The sequence below is a fragment of the Delphinus delphis genome, chromosome 7 (assembly GCF_949987515.2).
Source record: "Delphinus delphis chromosome 7, mDelDel1.2, whole genome shotgun sequence".
NCBI classification, from domain to species: Eukaryota; Metazoa; Chordata; class Mammalia; order Artiodactyla; family Delphinidae; genus Delphinus; species Delphinus delphis.
In genome coordinates, this window is record NC_082689.1 from 114753035 (window position 1) to 114778205 (window position 25171).

General features: G+C 43.9%; 1 protein-coding gene across 6 annotated transcripts in view; it reads right to left on the reverse strand.

Moving 5' to 3' along the window:
* Positions 1-289: 289 nt before the first annotated feature.
* The window catches only part of EPB41L5 (erythrocyte membrane protein band 4.1 like 5), a 143538-nt gene continuing 118656 nt past the window's right edge, over positions 290-25171 (reverse strand). For 4 of the 6 annotated variants that reach the window (XM_060017049.1, XM_060017051.1, XM_060017047.1 and 1 more), the window contains 7 exons: positions 22916-23044; positions 19572-19636; positions 14273-14363; positions 12494-12568; positions 9114-9155; positions 8628-8761; positions 290-2397 (listed from right to left, as the gene is read on the reverse strand). In XM_060017049.1, coding sequence (XP_059873032.1) covers positions 2331-2397; positions 8628-8761; positions 9114-9155; positions 12494-12568; positions 14273-14363; positions 19572-19636; positions 22916-23044 — 603 coding nt within the window. In that variant the 3' untranslated portion in view covers positions 290-2330. The remainder of the gene's footprint in view (positions 2398-8627; positions 8762-9113; positions 9156-12493; positions 12569-14272; positions 14364-19571; positions 19637-22915; positions 23045-25171) is intronic. The other 2 variants (XM_060017048.1, XM_060017050.1) reach the window with 2 other exon arrangements.

Here is a 25171-nt window from a genome sequence, read left to right on the forward strand (position 1 = left end):
TTCCCGCCCAGCCAGCCACCGTTTAGAACAGCTACTGGGCTGTTTCAGCTCATCCGGGGACCAGAGCTGCACTCAGCCGGTCGGGTAGTTCCGGTGGGCAGGAAGACGCTAAGATCTTCTGTCACCAGAAACCGCGCCGAGGGCCAGCGGCCTGCAGGGCTGCCACAGCGAGGTGCCCTCCCCCAGTGTAACCGCCTGCGTCCTGGTCCAGAGCCATCGCACACCTGGCTCCCTGCCAGCATCCTTCCCTGACTCACACCTGCTGCTCCCACCCCCCCCCCCCTCCCCGGCACCTGTCCCATTTTCAGGTCAGCGGAACAGGGTGAACGTTACAGGCGCCCGGGGACGGCACCTGCAGCAGACAGGAAAGGAAAGGTCTACCTGACGGGTATCTATTCTGTCAGGGCTAATTCATTAAAGTATTAATTTCCATACGTACCATTCTTGCCAGGACATGAGACAGAATTTCCTTTTACCTTGAGATTCAAATGCACTGTAAGAAAGTCCCTATCAATATTCTGACTGGCAAGAATACAGGTACCTGAAGACACAAAGCTTACGCAATGTTTTCAACAACTTAATTCCAAAATCTAGAAAGCTGCTCCGTGACCAGAAGCACAACCTTAACCTTCTACCTTCAGGGTCGTCGGTGTGCTGAAAACTCGATGTCCAGTCCAGCATGTCCCAGGTCAAGTCCCTGGTTCTAGGTGTCATTAGAGCTGCGAGAAAATCTGTTTGACAATTACGAAGTGGCACGAGCTCCCCCAACGAAATCCACGAGCTTAGGATAACAGCTAAGGGGAGACAGCCAACAAGAAGTGCCAACTGTCTTTCCTTCGGCAGAACTGTTTTGTGAAAAAGTCGTTTCCAATCTCTACGGCCCCCTGGGAACAGCACAAGATTAAGATCCCAGGGCTTTCCAGTCAGACAAGAGTGTGCGTTTGCCTGAGTGTGATTATGTTACAGGGAACCCAGGACCATCCAGAACATGGAGTTTTAAAGATCTGAAAACTGGATGTTCTTTTCTGGTGGACAGCAGACACTAACACTCAATTACGTGCACACCGCAGGGCAGCAGACCAAAACCAAATTCCAGGAGGTAGTTTAACATCAGCCCTCGGTAACAGGGATTCACAACAACTTTACCAACGCGATTTCCAGATCACCCTCATTCCCCACAGCAACTGAGGTTTCCTTTACGCAGCCCAAAGTTTTGAAGCTAAAATAGCGCTTCTCTGGGTGTTGAAATTCTTTTCTCTATTTTCTATAATGAGCATATACTACTTTAACATCCAGAATTTTTTGTACAGATGGAAAGTAATGAGGAAATTCTAGAGAACCCTTGTTAACTAACACAAAATCCCTAACGTTCTTGCAGTACCTTGCATTTAGTTTCAGACATGAATCCCCTCAACCCGATTCCCTATTTCTATCCTGGCATTTTTTTCCTTCAGTTTACACCATCTGAATTTATTCAGCTTACATTAAAAGGAAATGGAGCCTACGTCCAAATGGGGACCTGGAAACTACTGTGCTCTCCTTCGCCGCCTGAGCCGACCTCAGCCTTCAACCCCACGCAGCCCAGGGAGCCGTGTGGACGCCTGGAGGTCTCTGCGGCCACCCCACCCCTTCCAGGCCAAAAGCTACAGGATGCGCGTGCGCTCCACGCAGGTTTGCTTCCCAAGGGACGGCTGGGCTGAAGAACTGTGCCGGGCAACTGATTCCTCTGTAATTCTTCTCAAGGTCTATCTTACCTTGATGTAAACTTGGAGTACTAAGATAGCCAGTATAGCAAAAAGTCAAAAGTATGGGAGACATCTGAAAACCCTCTGTACTCTGAAAACCTCTCTTTAGTAGTAATTAATCTACCTCAAGTCCTGATTTCCAGGCAATGCACAGAAGGGTACAATTTCTATAGCAGGCATTCACATTAAGGACACTCACCCTGACACCAGAGAGAGAAGTAACCTTCCCAAGGCTGCTGACCACCAGGGACGGCCCACCCGGGGGGGGCGTCATGAACAGTCACAACCACTGGGCGGAGCAAAGAGCTCGGAAAAAACCACAGGGGAAGGGATCCCCCGCGGCAGGAATTCACAACTTCAAACGAAATGAGAGAAAGTAAAAGATCACAGACGCTCACTTGGGCTAACGTGTAGTGTAATTACGCCCTTCCACCTGGACGGAAATGTAACTGCTTTTTCAGAGGTGAAGTCACGCCCGGGTGAGCTCTTCTACCCACAAGTGCAGAACCAGCTCCAGCAGAAGCGGACTCCAGGACGGACGGCTGGAGGGCCCGGCCTCGGGTCACGGTGAGGAGTGGCCGCCCCTCAGAGCTCTGTTGTCAGCAAACACTTCTGCTTCAAGGTGGCTTCTCCAGCAGAGGCTGGAGCCGAGCTGACAGGAAGAAAGAACACGTTACTCACTTTTTGGAAAATGCAAAGACCATCCAAGGCGGAAGCGACCTGCGTTTCTCCCAGGCGCCTCGCGGAGCATGCGGAGAGTAAAGAGGGGTGTGTAGTAGCACTTAACGTAGGCGATTCCGCAGAGGGTCATTTTCTAGATAACTGATGCTTATTCCATCTTGAAATGGAACCTAAAGACATCAATTTCCCCTGCTTCCTTGGATAAAATACACCGAACAGACACCTCATTTCTTGCTGAGCCAGGGCTGTCACAGAACACGGAGGACAGGGCTGTGCCGAGCACCATGGCAACACGTTCGGCAAGCACCAGGGCCGGGGGTCCCGTGTGTCCTCACGCGGCCCCCGCGGCGGCTCTGAGCCCCGCGCCACCTCCCCTGCTGCGTCAGGGGTGAAGCAAGAGTAAGAGTGCGACGCTTCGCCGCAGGGCAAGGGCATGCGTGGAGGTGCAGGCTTCAGGGAGACTGAAAACGATACCGAAGTCCCAAGGCCAGAGGTTAACATCGTTGATGTGCTATCAAGACGTGTGAACGAAACCGCTGTCACTGGAACCCCCCCCTTCCGCGTTTCCACTCCACAGAGACGACACTGCCGACTGGATTTTCCTGATACTTCCCTTCTTGTTCTGGATCCCTGGTTCTCAAAGCGGGGTCCTGGAACTTGTCATAAGTGCAAGTTCTTAGGCCCCGCCCCTGGCCCACTGGCCCAAAGCCTCAGGACAGCCCAGCGCCTGTGCTCTAACAAGCCCTCCAGGCGGGCCCGCCAGCTGCCGTCCATCCTCACTGTTCTCAAGGGGGTGTTTCCACAATGACACACAGGCCTCCCTAATAGTCATCGTCTGCTATAATTACATAAATATTTCCACAGCTCACTATGGGTGTGTTGTATTTCTCTTCTTGTACAATTTGTTTTCTCGTTGTAACTGCTTGCTCGGCGTCCAATACTTCGTTTCTAATTTATCCCTAACCAAACGCAACCAGGCTTCCGGTCTCAGGTCCTTTTGTAAAGCTGGGCGCGGGCCACGTGTTGTTCGTTCTCCCTTGGCAATACCCTTCCTGGGGCTCCAAAGCCTCCCCTTCCAATCTGTACAGGAGCCTTCCTAGGCCTGCTTGGAACTTCCCTTCACTCTCCTCCTGGTAAATTCCGGCACCTGTTTCCTGGGTTCCCCGTTTTCTTTCCTGGACAATCACCTTGTTTTGATGGAACACATCCTCCACTTAAGTAGCTTCCTGAGGAAGGCCGCCTTAGAAGCATGTATTTTAGAGAAACTCCACGTTTTAAAATGTCTTCATTTCTTTTTTTTCTTTTTTGGCTGCGCTGCACGGCTGGCAGGATCTTACCAGGGACTGAACCTGGGCCCTGACAGCGAAAGCACCGAGTCCCAACCACTGGACGGCCAGGCAACTCCCTACAATGTCTTCATTCTAATCTCACACTTCATTGATAGCTTGGGTACAAAACATGAGGTGAGAAATGATTTTCTTCCAGAATTCTGAAGGCATTGCTCTGTTATCTTCTAGCTTTCAGTAAAGCCTGCTGCCATTGAGATCACCAGTCCTTTGTATGAACTCTTTTTCCCCTCTCTGAAGACTAACATCCTCTCTTATGTTCTGAAACTTCACGATGTTCCTTGCTGTTGTCTATTTTCATTCTGTTACTGGATACTCACTGGGCTCCTTTAATCTAAAAGCTCAAGTGCTTCTGTCCTGGGAAGTCTTGCTTTCTTTCTTGGACACTTTATTTACTGTGTTCTTTCTTCTGGACCTCCAATGATTCACATAGTGGACTTCCTAGACCAATCTCCAATCTTCTTGTCTCTCCCAATTCTCAACGTTTGTTCTACATTTTGGGGGATTTCTCCAATCTTACCTTCCGTGCATCCTTTGAATTTTATTTTTAACATGGTTAATAACTTCCAAGAATACTTCATTTTCTGTTCCTTCTTCAATTCCCTGTTATTGCTGCATGGATGCAGTATCTTCTTTCTCACACTGTCACTTCGCAAAGTTTTTGACGCTCACATTCCTTTATTTCCTCCCTGTTTCTTTTTCAAGTTGACCTGCTCTAGTGTTCCCTCAAACATCTGACAATCGTTGGCTCTGTTCACATTTAAGAGGGAAGCAGCATGCTCACACTTGAGCATGAAGCGCTGGAACGTTGTCTGAAAGCTGTGCACGTGTGGGCAAAATCCACTAACTACGGGCTTCCAAGTCGAGGTACCAGATTTCCTGCGATCCACAAGTGTCAGTCTCTCTGGGCCTTTGTCTTCGCTCGGTCAGGTTCTCTAGAGAAAAATCTTCTGAATTTCTCACCTGAGACGTTTATACGTGGCCCACAGCATTCTGGAGGCTGGAAACAGAAGGAAGGCTGGGGGTCTCACCCCTTGGCGTGTGGACACTGAGTTAACCCCCCCCCCAGGTCAGGGCCTTCCTCCCAACAGGGCCCCCAGACCCAGGGCCCTGCCCGCCCAGCTCCTCCAGAGGGGAGCCTCCAGAATGAGGCCGGCATCGGCAGGGCGGGAAGGGGGAGTGTATGAAGGGGCACATTCGCAGCCCCACCTTGGACCCACCTTCCCAACACTTGGTGCCTCAGCTCCTGAGCCAGCCCGGGTGCTAGCGCATGGACTGGCTTCGTATTTTCCCAGTTTCCACCCCCTCCCCTTTTCAGGCTTAGATCTCAGCTTTATCCTCTCTGCCAAGCTGGTCACCACTTATCTGTCATTTAGCTGCTCCTAAAACTTGCTCGGTAATCTCAACTGCTGCTGTTGCCTCTCCTGTTCTTTTGTTGTTATTTTTTTGGGTTACGCGGGCCTCTCACTGCTGTGGCCTCTCCTGTTGTGGAGCACAGGCTCCGGACGTGCAGACTCAGCGGCGATGGCTCACGGGCCCAGCCGCTCCGCGGCACGTGGGATCTTCCCGGACCGGGGCACAAACCCGTGTCCCCTGCATCGGCAGGCGGACCCTCAACCACAGCGCCACCAGGGAAGCCCTCCTCTCCTGTTCTTTAACTTTAAAATAAAATTTACACAGCGCACACCCCAAGTAAATCTGAATCTGTACAGATGCAACCCCATCACCATTCTTTTAAAAACACGCTATTGATTATAACATACATACGCTGAAGTGCACAAATCAGGAGTTGTAAGTTGAGGACCCTGTGCACACTGACCACACCTGTGCAATCAGCACGCAGAATGAGAAACAGAAAGTCACTAGCACTCTGAAACTAGCCACCTCCAGGGTAACCATTACTTCGGTCTCTGAGAGCTGTGCCTCCTTCCCATCATCATGCGGAGGAGACTCTAAGATGACCCCAATGACCCCCTCCTCCCCCTGAGCACGGCAGGCCCTGTGGTCTGTTCTAACCAATGCAAATGAGCAAAGGTAACAGCAGGCTGTCACTCCGCGATTACAGTATACAGATCGCGACCTCTGGCCGGCTGGCAGGCGTCCCACCGCCTTCCTGGTTTGCTGGCTCTGCTGAAGTAAAGGCCCCAGGCAAGTAGCGAGGGCAGCGCGGCCTGGAGCCAGCCCTCAGTGGGCAGCCCCTCAGGAGCTGAATTCTGCCAACGGCCATGACTGCAGACCCTCCGCCAGCTGACCCTTCACATGAGAGCCCAGCTCCAGCCGACTCCCTGAGTGGAGCCTGGGGGAGACTCGCAGCAGAGGGCACAGCTAGGCTGTACCAGACCCCTGACCTGCAGGGAATGGGGTGTAAGCCGCTAAACGTGTGGTGATCTGTTACAGATCAATAAACACCTCACGTAACTGTGTGTGCGCGACTCATCTGTATCTCTCTACCGCAGTTACAGTTCGTTAGTTTTCACTGCTCTAGTCCAGTACTTATCTAGTTAACTGCCAGTGGGCTTTTAAAAAGTCTTCAGCTTGGGCTACGATGAACACAGCTGCTGTGAACATTCCTGTACATGCCTTCTGATGGACACATATGTGTGTTTCTATTGGATACGCATGTAAACGTATTTTCAGCTTTCGTAGATACAGCCAAATCTATGTCCAACACGGTTATTTCAATTTACAGTTTCAGTTGCCCCATAACTTCACCAATACTTGGTACTATGTGTATTTTCACTTGAGCCATTCTAGGTGTATGCAGTGGTATCACACAGTGGTCTGAATTTGTATTTCTCAATAACTTGTCAAGATGGGCCACCTGGATACCCTCTTGTGAACTGCCTATTCAACTCTTTTGCCAATTTTCCTATTGAGCTCTCTTTTTCTTATTGATTCACAAGAGCTCTTTATATATTCTGGATATGAGTTCTTTATGAGAGAGACACAGACAGAGTCAGGGGGAGGGGGAAGTGCGGTTGTCTTCTCCACTGTGTGGCTTCCTTTTTGAGTGCTTGAAATAGTATCTTTCGATGAATAGGAGTTTTTTTTTTTAATTTAAAAAATTTATTTATTTATGGCTGTGTTGGGTCTTTGTTGCTGCATGCAGGCCTTCTCTAGCTGCAGTGAGCAGGGGCCCCTCTTCCTTGCGGTATGCGGGCTTCTCATTGCAGTGGCTTCTCTTGTTGCGGAGCACGGGCTCTAGGAGCGCAGGCTTCAGTAGTTGTGGCACGTGGGCCCAGTAGTTGAGGCTCATGGGCTCTAGAGCACAGGCTCAGCAGTTGTGGCACACGGGCTTAGTTGCCCTGTGGCATGTGGGATCTTTCCGGACCAGGGCTCGAACCCGTGCCTCCTACTTTGGCAGGCGGACTCTCAACCACTGCACCACCAGGGAAGTCCCTGAATAGGCGTTTTGGACAAAATCCAAGTTATCAATTTTTCCTGTATGATTGAAGCTTTTTGTGACCTGTTTAAAAAATCTTTGCCTATTTCAAGGCCATAGGATGTTCACTTATATTTTCTTCTAAAAGCTTTATTATTGGACCTTTCATATTTAGATTTGCAATCCACCTACAGTAGATTTTGGTGTGTAGTATGAGGTTGGGTCAAGATTTTTTCCCACCAAGGATATTTAACTTGTCGGGCTGATTTACTGCAAGACCGCTCTTTCCCTTCAGCATTGTACTATCATTTTTCATAAATCAGGTAACTATACTTGTGTGATTTGTTTCTGGACTCAACTGTTTCACTGATTTACTGGCCATGTTTTCCTTACTGAGATACTGACATATTATATTAGTTTCAGGTGTACTACCTGTCATCTTTGATCTAATTGCTTTATGACTACTTTGCTTTGGGAAGGAATGGAGACAAGCTCTGATGTCATCTGTAACTTCTCATTTGGAAGTCCTTACGATCTCGCATTTTACTGTGTGAACTCAATTACGAAGAATTATCACCTGGCCCTCTGCACACAATCCTTATGTTTGCAGTGGGAACTACCAATCATACAGATATTTAGGAAAATAGGCCCCATGTCTGTCCTGTTCACGCCTACCTTCAGTGCCGGACACAAGCAATGCCTGGTACCTAGCAGACAGTAAGTGTTTGCTGAGTGAACAATTATATTAAAGGCTATGGAGATAAGACAACGATTTTAAAATGAAACTATGAATTTCTCTCAAGTTAATTATCTCTAATAACTTTCCTGTTATAATCAGGGATTTTGTTCTCTAAAGCATCTACTTCAACCAACCCGCATTCTCAACACCAGGAGGATGTGAGAAACAGTAGACATACCAGGAAGACGTCTGAGGTGAGAAATGAGGCAATTATAGATGTTCTGAAAAACAGGCACAGTCTTGATCCTAACAATTAAAAGTTGAAGAACTACATGCTGAACAAAAGCTCTGTCTGTGGCAAGTGATATGCTAAAATAAGCTTGCGGTAGAAGCTACATCAGAGCCCTCACTTTGGGAATCCCCTACCCCACCCTTATCTGAGCCTCTTCCGCTGTATTCATGGACAACCTAACAGTAAAGCATGACAGGAAAAGACGTAAATCAATTTTAAAACAAATACAAAGTTTTAAAGGTAAACCTGCTCATATCTTTATCTAATAAAGACTTCATAAAAAAAGAAAGTAAGGTCTACTTCATAATTTTGTAGAAGATTGCTACTGACAAGAAAAAAGAAAAAAACACTACTCTAAATAATAATCACAGAAAAGATTTATTCAGTTTCAATTAAGTTCAACTAGAGAAGAATTGACATTATTGCTTTAAGTACAATTAATTTCGTTATATTTTCCTCTTAACAGAGGCCTGAGAACTGCAACTGAGAAAAGATTCCTCACCTGGTCACAGCATCCACGAAGAACGGCGCTGGGGGAGAGATGAGGGAGACCACACCTCTGTTGCCAGGCCCCTCCTTCCCGGCCGGCGAGAGCCCGCTGTCTCCTGCAAGCCCGTTAGGAAGGGCAGCGCTCTGCTGAGGAAAACACGCGGGCCGTCTGAGCGGAGGTGACCACACCTGCCCCGCAGCCAGCACTCAGCCCCGCGTCATCTTCTCCAGTGATGACGGCGATGAGAAGGGTGATGTTCACCGTGACAGCTGCTTAGTTTTTCTACCATCCTTCACATCAGACTTATATTTTTGTTTTTGTCAGCACCCTTAAGTATTTACAAACAGAAAAATTAAACCTCTAGTTTGAAGCCAGTAGGTTCAATCAGTAGAGATTTGATGATGACCCCGTGTTTTCAAGGAAAAGTAAGAACCTGGTACTCCTTCAGGCCTCACTCTGAAAGGGTAGTGGAAAGAGACATTGCAAATGTTAACTTACTGGCACAATCCAACGGGGTGCGATCGTGGATATGGAAGACACCTGAAAAACATGGTACATGTATATTTACTTTTTGGGAAGACTGACTTATTTTCATAATTATACTCATAATGCTTTCTTCTACTATGAAATGCACTGGGGTGGGGGGCAGGGAGCAGGTCTTAATGGTGCCCTTGAGCTGACATGGACTTCTGAACCCAAGGTCCTTTTCTACAGCACACACGCCATGTGTCACCACTTAAGCAACTGTCATAATCTCGAGAACCTCTTTAATCTAAAAACTTACTACTCCCAGAATGCTACTAATGCTACTACTACTTTCAGGTCATTCACTAGGACTGTCCCCAACCCCTAGCATCCAGTTTAAGATTTATTTTCTGAAACTTCATTTCAGTCCATTACAAACAATCATAGCCTTCTTGGTAGCATGCTGCACAGCGGACTGTGGCTAACTCAAATGAAGACAGAAGAAAGCTCTGTCCAGCTACAGGCCATTTTCTAACTCTGCCTGGAGGAGAGAGCAATGAAAACACCCACGCTGCTCCTGACTCACAGGGCCTCTGCTACATTCTTTTTAAGGTTTAATTTTCTGTATCTTACTTCTGCATGTAGAATTGTAATCTAATGAACTCCCGACTCCCCCCTATTTTGTGGAAGCTTAGACTAGTCCTTGCACTGGTGACAGATTCTGGTAAGAAAAAATTAATATAAGTCCAGGTTTTAGTAACCTAGGTAACCAACAAAAGAATAAAAATACAAAATATGACTTTCCCACCAATATTAAGAAAGCGCACTTCTAACCACAGGAAATAGAAGAGAGAGAAAAAAGAAATATGGTAAAAGTAAACAAAAATGGTTTGGCAGAAACAAGTCCTATAATAACCATAATTACAGTAAATATAAATGGATTTAAACTCAATCATAAGATACAGACTCTCGAATAAGATTTTAAATACAAGACCCAGCAAAACGCTGAAAGGTCCACTTAAAACCAACAGATAGAAAAAGGTTGAAAATAAAATGACAGAAAATTATACATAAGGTGATTCAAACTTAAAGCTAGGGTGTCAATTTTTTCTCAGTCAAAAGGGGAATAAAAAGAGGAAAAAAAGGGCGAAGGAGGACACTCTAAAGTGCTAAAAGGAGCTCAGAAAGTATAATTACCATCAACATATATGCATCTCACAGCCTATCTTCAAAATATACAAAAAATTGGAAGATCCAGCAATAGGTAAGAAATGGATTAATCAATAACTGCAGACAGAGATACTAAAGACACCCCAGAAACTGACAGAATATTTGAATCAGCAGATTGGCTACTGAAAGAATTCATCAAGTTTGCCAGACACAAAATTAACTTATGAATTCAATAGTAAAAAAATTAAATACCATTCACAATATCAACAAAACTATGAAGTATTTAGGAGTTAACCTAATGAAGAATAGAGAAGACTTACAGAGAACATTTAGAGACTCTCTATTTTCTGTTAGGTTAAATCCTAAATTCTTTAAATATAATGGGGAAAAAAATCTCAATAGCAAAAAAACATGAAGGACCTGGAAATAACAAAAATAGGAAAATATAAAACTTATATTGGGGAGACTGTAACTACAAAGCTTCTAGGAGAAATAGGAAATCATGGATGAGAAAAACATATTGTACTCTTGGCTAAGACGAATTATCACAAATATATCAGTTCTTTCCACAAGTTAATTTATGAATTTAACGTAATTACAAATAAAAATTCAAAGGCTTTCAGAGGGAGTGAGACTTGACAAAGTTATTCTAAAAATCATCTGAAAGAATTAACAAGCAAAACACCTGCATAATGATGCTGGACTGGCCTCAACATGTATCAAAATCACTTAAAAAGTTATTAGAGGGCTTCCCTGGTGGCTCAGTGGTTAAGAATATGCCTGCCAATGCGGGGGACACGGGTTCGAGTCCTGGTCCAGGAAGATCCCACCTGCTGCAGAGCAACAAAGCCCGTGCACCACAACTACTGAGCCTGCGCTCTAGAGGCCGCGAGCCACAACTACTGAGCCTGTGCTCTAGGGCCCGTGTGCCACAACTACTGAGCCTGCATGCCACAACTACTGAAGCCCATGCGCCTAGAGCCCGTGCTCCACAAGAGAAGCCTCCGTAATGAGAAGCCCGCGCACCGCAACTGAGCGTAGCCCCCGCTTGCCGCAACTAGAGAAAGCCTGCGCGCAGCAACGAAGACCCAACGCAGCCAAAAAAAAATCATTAGAAGAGTATTACAGTTCTAACAACAGAAAAATCAGTAAGTGTAATAGAATAGATAGCTCATATGTAGAATCTAAAATGCATCATAGTCTACATTTTTATTTAAAACATTCTAAATTTGTAGGGAAGGAAAAATATATTAGTGATAAAAAAAAGTCTTTAATCAAATTGATTTTCATCACTGTATTACCCCCACCTGTGAGACAGCACAAACAAGCAGTAAGTGTTCTGAGTTGGGCCCGAAGGACTCCTTCTCCGGGCTTCAGGCCATCTTGCATTGGCCTTAGAAGTTACCTCTTTCATCTGGTTAAAGGATTATTGCAGCCCGATATTGCCAACATCCCTTTCATTTTCTGCTTGCTCACCTGGTAAAGTCTCTTGTGATTATGGCCCTAAGCTGGTGGTTCCCGGCCCACACCCACATCACTGGGAACGTGTCAGAAATGCAGCTTCTTGGGCCCCAGACCACATGCACCACATCCAAAAGCCTGAGAGTGGAGGCCAGCAATCTGTGCTTTCCTACTCTTTCCAGTGATGCAGACACACACCTGAGTGAGGGCTGGTGACCTACGCAAACATCAGGGGAAGGACTGCCCTCACTTGCAAGCCTTCAAGTGACCCCTACGGCAACTCCTGCCACGTCACTCACAAGGCACTAAATGCACTATCTGTGTTCCTTGCACCCCAGTATGTCTCTGGAGCGAAGTGACTGCTTCCTCTTTGTATTATGGTCACAGTACTTAACACGGTATCTCCCAAACTCAAATAATGATCAATATGTTTAACGCCAACCACTCTTATGCTCCCACCATTCTGTAAATGTTTTTAACAACTGGAGGTCTTACTGTCTGAACTCTTCAGAAGCTGGCTTACCCCCACATGTCCCTCTCACACTACTTAACAGGGTGCTGAGTTACAAAGAGGCTCGGCAACATGTGGCTGCTGTCCAGTGACACAGATTCAAGAGGGCAGAACTTCCCTACAGAAAAGGCAATGCTAGGTGGCTACCGAAATATAGACACTTACTAATGAAAAGTTTTACTAAACTGCAGAAAAGGCAAGAACTGGAATCTACTGGGAGCATTTTCAAACAGAAATACCTTTCCATCCTGCTGTTTTAAAGCCTATTTACCTGAGGTGTGGTTGTGTGGTCAGTGAGATTCTCAGTTAGAGATAAAAGCAAGGCATCCAATTCATCTGTAGCACCCTACAGAAGACAAGATACACGGATGTTCAATGACCCATTAGTCACCAGACTAGATTTTTTCCATATCCTCTCAATGTATAATTTGGACCCAGGCCTGGATGGTGTTAACCTTTAAACGAAGGGGACCCTCAGGAATCATGATTATTAGTGATTCCACTTTTGTTTGGAGGGGAACCTAGACTACAGTCAGAACTTTAAAAAGCTAAAGTGTCATGTGAATTTTCATACAACTATTCCTTCTGGTGAGACAAAACTTGCGTAGGGTTAGGACCGTCCCGGCTCTCAGTTCTTAAACCAGATGGCAGAGGCTAAAGGTTCAGCCCAGGAGACGATGACTAAGGACACGCCTGAACTTGGAATGCTTCTTTATCCACATGGATGCTTCACTGTTCACAAAGAGTATAATATAACCCCCCCATAAATGTTAATACTTTTGTCTAATTAGTATTTGAAGCACCTTATAGAAACAGAGTTCTGTACTGCAGTGTGTGTGTTTCTGGGCACAGGAAGAATTTTAAAAGGATAACAGATAAAATTCCAGTCTGGAAATAAGAGAAGTAAGTATCCAGGGTGTAGTCCATAACAAAAAAGGCCCTTCATTTATACATTTCTGCCTGTCTTCAGGCCACCGTGTTTCCTGTTCGATGTCAACTGAATTTTAATCACACATATGAAAACCTGCCTGTCTCCTCCCCCACCCCCTCCCCCTCCACGCCCTCATAACCTGTGACCTGAGTGGGCCCCCCAGGTGGCCTGTGCATATCTCTACCACAACGTATCAAAATTCCCTCTCCAACTGTGCTGGAAGCAGTTTGAAAGAAGAGGCCATGTTTCACTCATCTTTGAATTTTCAAAGCCTATCACGCTGTCTGGCACAATATGCAATAAATCTTTGGGCTAACTGTCCTTCTCTGTTCCAAAAACATCTCGGGTTCCAACGAACGATTTTCAGTGATCAGAGATGTCAGTGTATCTTTTTAGAATTTTAATTAGCAGAAAGAAATCTCCTGATTAAAGGTATTTTAGGTTGAGCTTTTTTTTTTAAAACCCCTAAGCCTGAAAAACTATACACCTGAATATTAACTACACACTGTCTTTGGGTAGTGGGAATCAGGTGATTTCTAATGTGTTGTTTTCATGAAATATTTGGTAAACTTCTACAATAAATGTGGTTGCACTATAAAAGAACAAAATGGTAAATGTTCATCTACAAAAATAATTTTTTGTTTAATTTGCAAATGAAAGCGTTCACTGGGCATGAGCTGGGTCTCTGTGACTTGTGACCTGCGAAGACTGTACGGCCGATGGATAGAGGAGAGGCAGAATTTGAGACAAGCTGGTTATGTTACAAACACAATCAGTGTCAGAAAGTCAATTTCGATCCATCAATATTTATTTAGTGCCTGTTATGTGTCATGTAAAGTCTGAGACACTAGGGTAGCATAGCCCGAATCCAAAACCCAAAAACACCGAGACCCCCTAAAAACAAAACTACCAACAAATACCTCAAAAATGGAGAAGAAACCCTGAGCTGCTCTTGGGAGGGATGTGACAATTGGATTCTCCCTAGAGAGGTGAGGCTCAACGCTCTTCTCACGGCTGACGTTCTGGTGGCCGTCAGAGATCACCAGGTGTCCTGTACAACCAGGATTCAAGGCAAGGGAGTCTCTGTGGAGCAACCTTGAAAGTGGAAGGAATCGTTACCTTTAGAGCAGGCCCATTTTCTGCAGGTGTGGTTCGCATCGGAACGAGAGACCCTCCAGGGCCGGGCATGGCGTTCTCGTTTAACTCAGCACTAGGAAGACAAAGACAGGTTTGTGTCACGGACGACCGATGCAGGAGCAACAGGCAGTGTGCTGAAGGAGGTGGCTCGGGGAAGCAGGGTAACTACCCCGCACGGAAGGAAGAGACAGCGAGGGGTAGGGGGGGTCAGACAGTGGTCCGCGCTGCCCCACACACCACCATGAACCCCTCCCCACCCATTGCATAACAGGTTCGCAACCAGGTCAGACCCGTTCACTAGTGCGTTGCTTCCCTCCTGAAGCTCAATGAAACGACAGAAAAGATTTCTTTTTCACAAAAGAACAAACTCATAAAACTTCAGAACCAATAAAGGATGTCAGTGGTAGCTCACGAGCTTTGAGGAAATGCCGAAAACCGTGAAACACACAGTACAAGAGGGGATTTCAGGGTTATGGGCAGATGAGATGCTACAGTCTGCTCCAAAGAGCAACCGATCTAGAGAAATCACGTAAAAGACTAGGCAGACACACAAAACAAGACAGACAAACACGAAGAAGACAGATCAGGAACAGGACAGCTCAGTGACACGGAACACCTGAGGCACGGAGAACGAGGCAGGAAGCCCCTGCGGGAGGCGGGTGGGAGCACACTCCGCGGCACGGGGCAGTGGCCCACCTCCAGGGCTCCAGACGCGGCGGCGGCATCAGCCCGGGAGAGGATGCCAGCAGGAAGGACAAGGATGTCAACCCCAGGTGAGGATCACAAGAACAGGCAGCCTCGATGCCAGGGAGGAGACGGGGAAGCCAAGAGACCGCCACCCACCAGGATGACACACCCGGCAGTCCTCTCCAGCATCACTGGAAAGCATGCAAGTGACAGGAGCAGTGCCCGTCCAATCCCACAGGGAGACTGAGAAAAAACAAGAGGCAAATCCTAGATGGAAAAGTCAGCCTCGGGAGCTAGACGGAAGCTAGGACTACTGCAGCCACAGTACCGAGGCACACAGAGGCAGAGAGATGAAAAGTAAGAAGGAAAAGTTACGAGAGACAGAGAAGGGATCGGGGCATTTCAGCTAATGTCTAACGGATGCTGGATATTCACAAAGATAAGGGCTTATGACTTTCCAAAACTAAAAAAAAGACATAGGTCTTCAGACTGAAACACCACCTTGAATACTAACAAGAATGAAAAATAAAACTATACTTAGATGCACCGTAATGAAAATGCAGAATCTCAAGAATAAGCAGTGAAAAACCTAAAAGCTACCAGAGAGAAAAGATAACTTCGTGCTCCAAAGAAAAGAAACAGCTGAGACTAAAGGAGTGAGCCCCGAAAGGAGTGAAATACATTTCACAATGAAGTCTCCCAACCCCTCAACAAGAGATTAGTCCTGCTTTTCCACACGCTAATAACAAACTATCAGAAAGAGAAATCAAAAAAACAACCCTGTCTAAAACTGCATCAAAAAGAATAAAATACCTAGGAATAAACTTAACCAAGGAGGCAAAAGACCTATACTCTGAAAACTAAACTCTGAAAACATTGACAAAGAAATCTCAAGATGATACAAAGAAATGGAAAGATATCCCATGTTCATGTATTAGAAGAATTAATCTTGTTAAGATGTCCATACTACCCAAAACAATCTACAGATTTAATGTAATCCCTATCAAACTTCCTATCAGACATTTTTCACAGAACTGGAACAAATAATCGTAAAATTTATATGGAAACACAAAGGACCCCGATTGCCAAAGCAATCTTGAGAAAAAAGAATAAAGCTGGAGGTATCCCTGACTTCAAACTATACTACAAAGCTACAGTAATCAAAACAGGCTGGTACTGGCACAAGAACAGACACATATATCAATGGAACAGAATAGAGAGCCCAGAGATAAACCCATGCACTTAGGGTCAATTAATCCACAACAAAGGAAGCAAGAATATACACTGGGGAAAAGACAGCCTCTTCAGTAAATGGTTCTCAGAAAACTGGGCACCTACATGTAAAAGAATGAAATCAGAACACTTTCTCATACCATATACAAAAATAAACTCAAAATGGATAAAAGACCTAAACGTGACCAGAAACCATAAAACCAATAGAAAACAAAGGTAGAACACTCTTTGATATAAATCATAGCAATATTGTTTTTGGATCTGTCTCCTAAGGCAAAGGAAACAAAAGCAAAACTAAACAAATGGGGCCTAATTAAACTTAAAGGCTTTTGTAGAGCAAAGGAAACCACTGAAAAAATGAAAAGATGGCCTACAGAATGGGAGAAAATGTTTGCAAATGATATGACCAGTAAGAGGTTAATATCTAAAATACATAAATAGCTCATACAACTCAATATTAAAAAAATAAATAAACAAACCAATTAAAAGTGGGCAGAAGACCTGGATAGGCATTTTTCCAAAGAACACATACAGATGGCCAATAGGCACATGAAAAGATGCTCAACATCGCTCATCATCAGGGAGATGCAAATCAAAACAATGAGGTATCACCTCACACCTGTCAGAATGGCTATGGTCAAAAAGAGCAAAAATAACAAATGTTGGTGAGGATGTGGAGAAAAGGGAACCCTTGTGCTCTGCTGGTGGGAATATAAATTGGTGCAGCCACTATGGAAAACAGTATGGAGGTTCCTCAAAAAACTAAAAATAGAATTACTATACAGTCCAGCAATTCTATTGTATTTCTGATATACATCTGGAGAAAGCAAAAATACTAATTCAAAAAGATACACGCTCCCCAATGTTTACAGCAGCATTATTTACAATAGCCAAGATACAAAGCAACCTACGCGTCCATCAAGATGAATGGATAAAGAAGATGTGGTGTATACATGCAGTGGAATATTACTCAGCCATAAAAAAGAAATTCTGCCATTTGCAACAACATGGATGGACCTAGAGGGTATTATGTTTACTGAAATAAGTCAGACAGAGAAAGACAAATACTGTATATTATCACTTATATGTGGGATCTAAAAAATAAACAAATGAATATAACAAAACAGAAACAGATTCACAGATAAAGAGAACTAGGGGTTACCAGTGGGATGAGGGAAGTGGGGAGAGGCGAGATAGGGATAGGAAATCGATAAGTATAAACTAAATACTATGTATCAAATAAATAGGCTACAAGGATATAAATATACCCAATTTATAATAAATTTAAGAATGGAGTATAATCTGTAAAACTACTGAATCATTATATTATACACCTTAACAAACATAATATTGTATATCAATTATACTTCAATTTTAAAAAAAGAATCCTGAGGCCAAACCGAAAAAAAAAAAAGGAGAAAAAAAGATTAGTCTTAATGTAGTTTACACTGCTGCAAAACACAGAAAGCAGATGAAAAATCCTTACAACATGTGTGTATAATGAAGAACATGCGCAATGTTAATTGGGAACAAACATTTGTCCATAAATTAAAAAATGAATATATTGTGGCAACTGAAATGAAGAAACCATGGATAAGTTTTTAAAGATTCAGATACATCAAAACAAAAGCGACTGAATCGTACACTGTAAATGTACAAATCCTCGTGTGGGAATGTTCAACAACAGCTATATTCACGGTAGCCAAAAAGCAGAAACAACACAAATGTCCATCCATTGACACATGGACATACGATGGAATATTATGCAGCCAATACAGGCTACAATATGGATGAACCTTGAAAACATTATGTCAAATGGAAAACACCAGACACATATTTGTATGAGTCCAGTTATATGAACTGTCCGAAGCAGGCAAATCTAGTGCAGGCAGAAAGTAGGTGGGTGGCTCCCAGGTGCTGGAGGAGCGACGTGGAGAGCCAGCGTATGCGGAGGGCGCTTCCGTTAGGGGTGAGGGGACAATATTATGGAATCAGAGAGTGGTTAGGGTTGCACAACTTTGTCAATTCACTAAAATGCATTAAATTGCCTACTTTTAAAGGGTTCTGTATAGGAATTACAGCTCAAAAAAAAAGATAAAAGCAAAATGATCTAAATCTACTACAGCAAAATATGAGGACATGACAAAGCTTGACATTTGGTACACAGACATGTATTATATAGTCTCCATACCTTTCTGTATGCCTGAAATATTTCCTTTTAAAAAGGGGGTACAGCAACTTTTTAAAAGTGTGGTATGGCACGAGGAAAAAAACAGTACCAGAAAAGGAAAAGATCCAGAAACAGACCCAGGTTTGTATAAGAACATAAGCATATTTCAAAGGATCCATTTCAAATCCTGGGAGGAAAACAGATTATTCAAAATACCAACAGCCATTTGGAAAAACAAATCCGGAAGTTGGAGTCCATTCCAGGACCTGTCCACCTTCCAGAGTTCAATGAAATTTCTGATAAACAACTGGGTCGTCACATCCCCATCATCCTCCTCTTGGCAAAAAAGTCTGCGATGAGGTTACTCTAAAAAGCTCCAATAAAAACAACAATAGCATTAAAAATGTTGTGGGCAAACTGATTTCTTAGAAAAGGTTAAGTCGTAATTCCAGTTGTACCCCGATCACCAAGTAGTAGGTCTGCTGAGTACTAACTGTAAAGTCCTTTACACGAAGCATGTGCTTAAGTGCTACGTTAATTACAGCACCTGGAACTGAATATCACTAATCAGAAAACTCTTCACTGCATAAGTTCTGGATAACGGGAAAAGAAACACATTCACTCATCAATGTTTAGCACCAACTAAGCACAGAACACTGGATACGCAGGGACGAATGAAACAAACTGCAACAGAGCAGGGGATGGAAGTCTAGTAAGACAGAGACATGGCATAGCACTCAACAGGAAAAGACAGGCAGAAGGAGCTCAGAGGGGACAGCAGAGAAATCTGCTTGCATCATGTGAGAGCCCACAGGAAGACAGTTTATGAGAGCAATCCCACCCTGCCAACAGCATGGCACTAAGGCAACTACCACACCTAAGAGAAATAGTACACATTCTTCACCAGGTATCTTATGAGATTAAAAATATCTTCAACGGCTGTTTTTGCTCTACAGTTTGAATCAGCTGAAGAAGAATCAGGATGAAAAGATTAATTAGGAGTATCTTCAAATGATCTAAAATTAGGTCCTAAGAATCTATGTAGTGGATAGAACAGTGATTTCAGGCTATCTTTCAAATAGATATCCTGAAACCATGTGATCACAGAGTGGGAAAGAGGAAAAAAACACCCCCCAAAGAAAGTTAAGAGGAAAAGAACACCAATTTAATTCAGTCTACCCACAACTGTACCTGTTGGTGGCAGCATCCTGAACACTGGCATTTTGATGACTTAATAAGCTACCTTCTCTTGTAACCTAAGAAAAAGAAATCATAAAAATTAAATCTCCTCAATACATTGTAATAACGTATATGGGAACAGAATCTAGAAAAGAGTGGATATATTAACTGATTCACTCTGCTGTACAGCAGAAACTAACACAACATTGTAAATCAACTATACTCCAATAAAAATTAATTAAAAAAATTAAATCTCTCTCGTGGGTAATAAAGTAATAAATTTACATTCCTTTCCAGTCAAAATAGAAATAATCTGTTTGCTTCAGTTCCAGAAAGAGGTAACCACAACTTATCTATGGAAATATCAGTACTGTACCCAGCACAGCCCTATCCCACGCCCAAATTCATACTCCAAGTTTCCACTTCAATATGTTGGTCTATGAATCCATACGCTTTACTGGACAGCTCTAAATTATTTAAGACACAATGATATGTTAGTCAATGTACACAGAATCCAAAAAGATTCAATGCCAGAATTTTTCAAATTTACATGATAAAAAGCAGAAACATATTAAGCTGCGTATCTGGCTTTGTTTTTCCCTGAGTACAAGGAATATTTCAGAGGAGAATTCTGAAGAGGTCAGTTATTGAGGTATCATTTACATACAGTAAAATGCACACATTTTAAATGTACGGTTTGGTACATAATCAACACTACAATCAACATATGTAACACTTCCACTACCCCAAACGTTCCCTTGAGGCTTCCGATACAATCCCACCAAAAACCCATACACGTGGCCAGCAGTGATCTGTGCTTTCCATAGTTTCATATAAATGGAATCATAGCATCCTTTTGGGGCTCCCTCTTTAGACTAACAGGATGTTTTTGAGGTTCACCCACGGTGTTGCATGTGTCACTAATGCGTCCCTTTTTTGCGTGCTGAGTAGCTTTCCACTGCATGGATACACCCCAATTTGTTTACCTGTTTACTTGCTGATGGACATTTGGATCGTTTCTAGTGTTCACCTATTACAAACGAAGGTGCCAGGAACACTCACGTACTAGTGCCTGTGCGAACCTGCGCTCTCACTTCTCTGGAGTAAATGCCTGAGAGTGGGGCTGCTGGTCACATGCTAAGTGTACGTTCACTATTTTACCACCTCTTTTTTTCAAAATTCATTCATTGATTTTTGGCTGCATTGGGTCTTTGTTGCTGCGCGCAGGCTTTCTCTAGTTGTGTAGAGCCGGGGCTGCTCTTTGTTGCGGAGCACGGGCTCTAGGTGCACAGGCTCGGTAGTTGTGGCACACGGGCTGAGCAGCTCGACCACATGTGGGAACTTCCGAGACCAGGGATCGAACCCGTGTCCCCCGCGTCGGCAGGTGGACTCTCAACCACTGCGCCACCAGGGACGCCCTTACCAACCCTTTTATAAAGGACTTGGAACATTTTATGTTCTTACCAGCTGCGTGCATGGCCGGCAGTCACAGGCCCGTCAGCTGTTAACTTCAGCTATGAATTACAATGTTAGCTGTAGACTTTTTTCATAGAGACCCTTTATCAGGCTGAAGTTCCATTCTACTACTAGTTTGCTGTGAGCTTTTATCATGAACAAGTGTTAAATAATGTGAAATGCCTTTCCAAATAAATTGAGACAATTCTCCTTATTTTTTAACATGTTATACTATACTGGTTTTTGAACGATAAACCAACTTTTCTCCTGAAATAAACCCTACTTGGCCATGGTGTACTATCCTGTTTATAAGCTGTTCAGTATGATTTGCTTCCGCTTTGTTAAGGGCTTTCGAGTCCATGTTCAAGAACAGTCCTGGTCTGTAGCTGCTTTTCTTGTATTCTCCTTCTCTGGCTTTGGTGTCAGGCTAAGACTAGCCTCATAAAACGAGTTGGGAAGTGCTCCCTGCTCTTCTAATTCCTGAAAGAGCTTGTGTAGGACTGTCATTACTTCTGCCTTAGATGTTCAGTAGGCCTTAACAATGAAGGCGTCTGGTCCTGAATTTTTCTTTGTGGGATGATTTTAACTATAAAACAAAATCTTTCATTTAGGGCTATTCACGTTATTTCTCTCTTGTTCAAGTCAAAACAGATCCAAAGTACAACTGAAACGTAAGGTGACGAAAAGCTGTCACCACCACTGCTGCTACAATAGGTAGTGTCAACATCAGGACCAACACTTACTAAACACTAATTCTGTGCCAGAAGCCATTCTGTGGCCTTTACCTTTATCATTTTATTTCATCCTTATAACCCACCTTCGGGAAGGTATTACCATTACCCCTTTTTAAACATAATTAAACTGAGGCTCAGGGAAAGTCACTAACTTGCCAAGTCACAAAGCTAATCGGTGACTAGCTACTAGTAGATTAGAAACAGGATTCAAACTCCAGTTGTCTGATTCCAGAGCGTGTACTGCCGTATTTTATATATAAATATTATGTTTTATCTTTACACTGGGGTGAGAAGGTACATAAAGTGCATGAACGACATTCCTCAAGTCCTCTCAGCTCTCTTCAAGGTCTGTGCCTGGGAACACAATGGGTAAAGAGCCCCTTCCCAACAACAGGATTACTTTGAAATCCTAGTTGACAACCGGACTTGGTGAGACAGGCTTCTGTCCTGCTTCAGTGCAGAGGATAATCTGAAAGTTGGGGAGGGCCAAGGAAAAGCTGATTTTGAGAGCATGGACGCCATCAACTTCATGGGGGCTGGTCCCTACCCACTGCACCCTTCATGAGACGACACAGCCAACTCTTCGCCTTATAACCATCACTCTGTTGCCAATAACATCACAATTTTGTTGAATTGGGGGTAGATGGGTGGTGGGGAACAATGAATTGATAAAGGAAGACCTAGAGTCATAGACTTAATATTGACAGGAACCTAAAAATCACTGTAGAGTTTCCAGCTATAAAAGTGACAAAGATTAGGGACTCACTTCTACAGGAATTTGACTTTTTTTTTTAAACTTCTTATACTGTAGAGCAGCATCTTTACTGTTTTTATCCTGTGACTCCCCGCTCTTAATCTTGCCCGAGTAGAATTTGGAGTTGGGAAGGCATGTGCCATCTTTTTTTTTTCCTTTTTTTGGCCGCACTGTGCTGCATGCGGGATCTCAGTTCCCTGACCAGGGATGGAACCCGCACCTCTGCGGTGGAGGCGCAGAGTCCTAACCACTGGACCGCCAGGCAAGTTCCGGCATTGCTATCTTGAGTGTGCTTCCTGGTACTACTCTCTCTCTAATCACCGGCCAAGTCACTCATGTCTACCGTTTGTCTACTTTCCTTGTTCTACAGGGTCTCCTTCCACCTCACCAGGACCCTCGTAAAGGCAGCTTACCTTCTGCACTGCTTCTACATGAGCCTTCAAAATGTTACTCTTCAAGTCAGGAGGAACTCTCCTGGCATTCAGTGCTGGGCTGTCAATGGCATTATTCAGACATTTCTCAGTTAACTTCACCACTTCCTCCTAGATATTAAAAATATACTGTAAGCAACTCTGAGAGAATATAACTCAATGCAAACAGAAAAGGACTGATGAAATTTCATATTCAGACAATCAGGGAATCATGTGTCTCAGGCAGTCATATCCTACGCCAGGAAGAGTCGACTCTTACATGGGGTTTCAAACTAAGGCACAGTAATCACAAACAAGAACTATGACTTGGCAGGGACCCCTGGAAATCATCTAGCCCAATTTCCTGTCTTTAAGCAACTGAATAACTAACGATACCACCCTGGACAAATGCCTGAAATAAACCACAAAATGTGTGCCTTTTGCTGTAATTAATTTCAATTGGATTTTAGGTCAGGCCCTACGCAGGCTAAACCCTGTGATTCTGGAACTGTCACCAGGTAGATGACTGTGTTTGAGATTATGTTACATGGCCAGAAGGAGGTCACTATCAGGTAAAGACTTAACGAAAATGATAAAATAAAGTCCAAGTCCACTGAATGAAGATCATAATTGAAACAATATAAATTAACTATTATGAAAGGAAATGGGAGAGAGCAAATTAATAAGTTTAAATTATCTGCACTACAACTGATATTTTACCTGACTTGAATGTCAATCAGTAACGACAACAACTACCATTATCATTACTATGGTTACCATTTAACACTGGGCTAAATAACAAACTCACTCTAAATACAGCTTTTGTTCTATAAAACAGGCTAGCTGCCACGTATGGGATTACATACTGCACCGCCCTTTCACGTTTGAAAATATTTAACTAATGTGCTTATTCTAATCTGTTTTTTCTAAGTGTGGTCTCCACACATCTGCCTCTGGGTGGGATCCTAAAATGTGAATGTTTAACAAGCTTCCCTGTGTGATTCTGATACCTTTAAACGCTTGAGAATCACTACTTTGCACTAGACTGTAACTTCCTAGTCTTTTTTATATTTATTTTTTGCGGTACGCGGGCCTCTCACCGTTGTGGCCTCTCCCCCGTTGCGGAGCACAGGCTCTGGACGTGCAGGCTCAGCGGCCATGGCTCACGGGCCCAGCTGCTCCGCGGCATGTGGGATCCTCCCAGACCAGGGCACGAACTCGCGTCCCCTGCATCGGCAGGCGGACTCCCAACCACCGCGCCACCAGGGAAGCCCTAACTTCCTAGTCTTCAGAGTGGTTCTCAGCAAGTGAAAGAAGACCTGATGCCCTTTCTCAACCATACCTACTTCACCACCACATGACCCAGCAAGCCCACCTCTGGGCTTACATCCAAAGGAAACAAAATCACTATCCCAAATAAACCTGCACCCCGATGTGCACTGCAGCCACGACATGGAAACAACCAGAGGGCCCGTCAACAGGTGATGAAGAGGATGTAAAATACACACACGCGCACACACACACACACACACACACATACACATAAATACACACACACAAGGAAATACTGTTCAGCCTTTAAAAGGAAGGAAATCCCGCCATTTTCAACAACACAGATGAAGCTGGAGGCCTCGTGCCAAGTGAACCAAGCCAGACAGAGAACAACAAATATTGCACGGCACTACTCAGATGTGGGACCTAAAAAAAATTCCAAATCAGAAACAGAGAGCAGAATGGTTGCCAGGGACTAGGGGGTGGGATAGCAGAGGGAGGTTGGTACAAGTTATCAGATGAATAAATCCCGAGGACCCAATGTACAGCATGGTGACTACACTTAATTATACTGTTTTTTACACTTGAAATTTGCTGAGAGAGTAGATCTCAAGTGCTCTCTCCAAAAAAACAAAACAAAAAGGTAACTTATGTGAGGTGACAGATATGTCAACTAATTGGACAGCAGGAATCACTTCACAATGTATACTTACACCAAATCATCAAGGTGTACACTTTAAAGGTATTTAAATTTTATTTGTCAATCACACCTCAGTAAAGCTGGGAAAGTATCATGGCTAGTTCAAATGCTTTGACATTTTCTTTTCAGAGACAATTACATTGCAGACTTGAGATTATTTGCTAATCATTTATATTTGCACATCACAGGATTCTCAGAGCAACCTGCCTCTGATATAGGCAAGTGTTTATTTTCCTGCCTATATTAAAAACAAAAACAAGAATTCAACACACGTACCACAGGTAAAA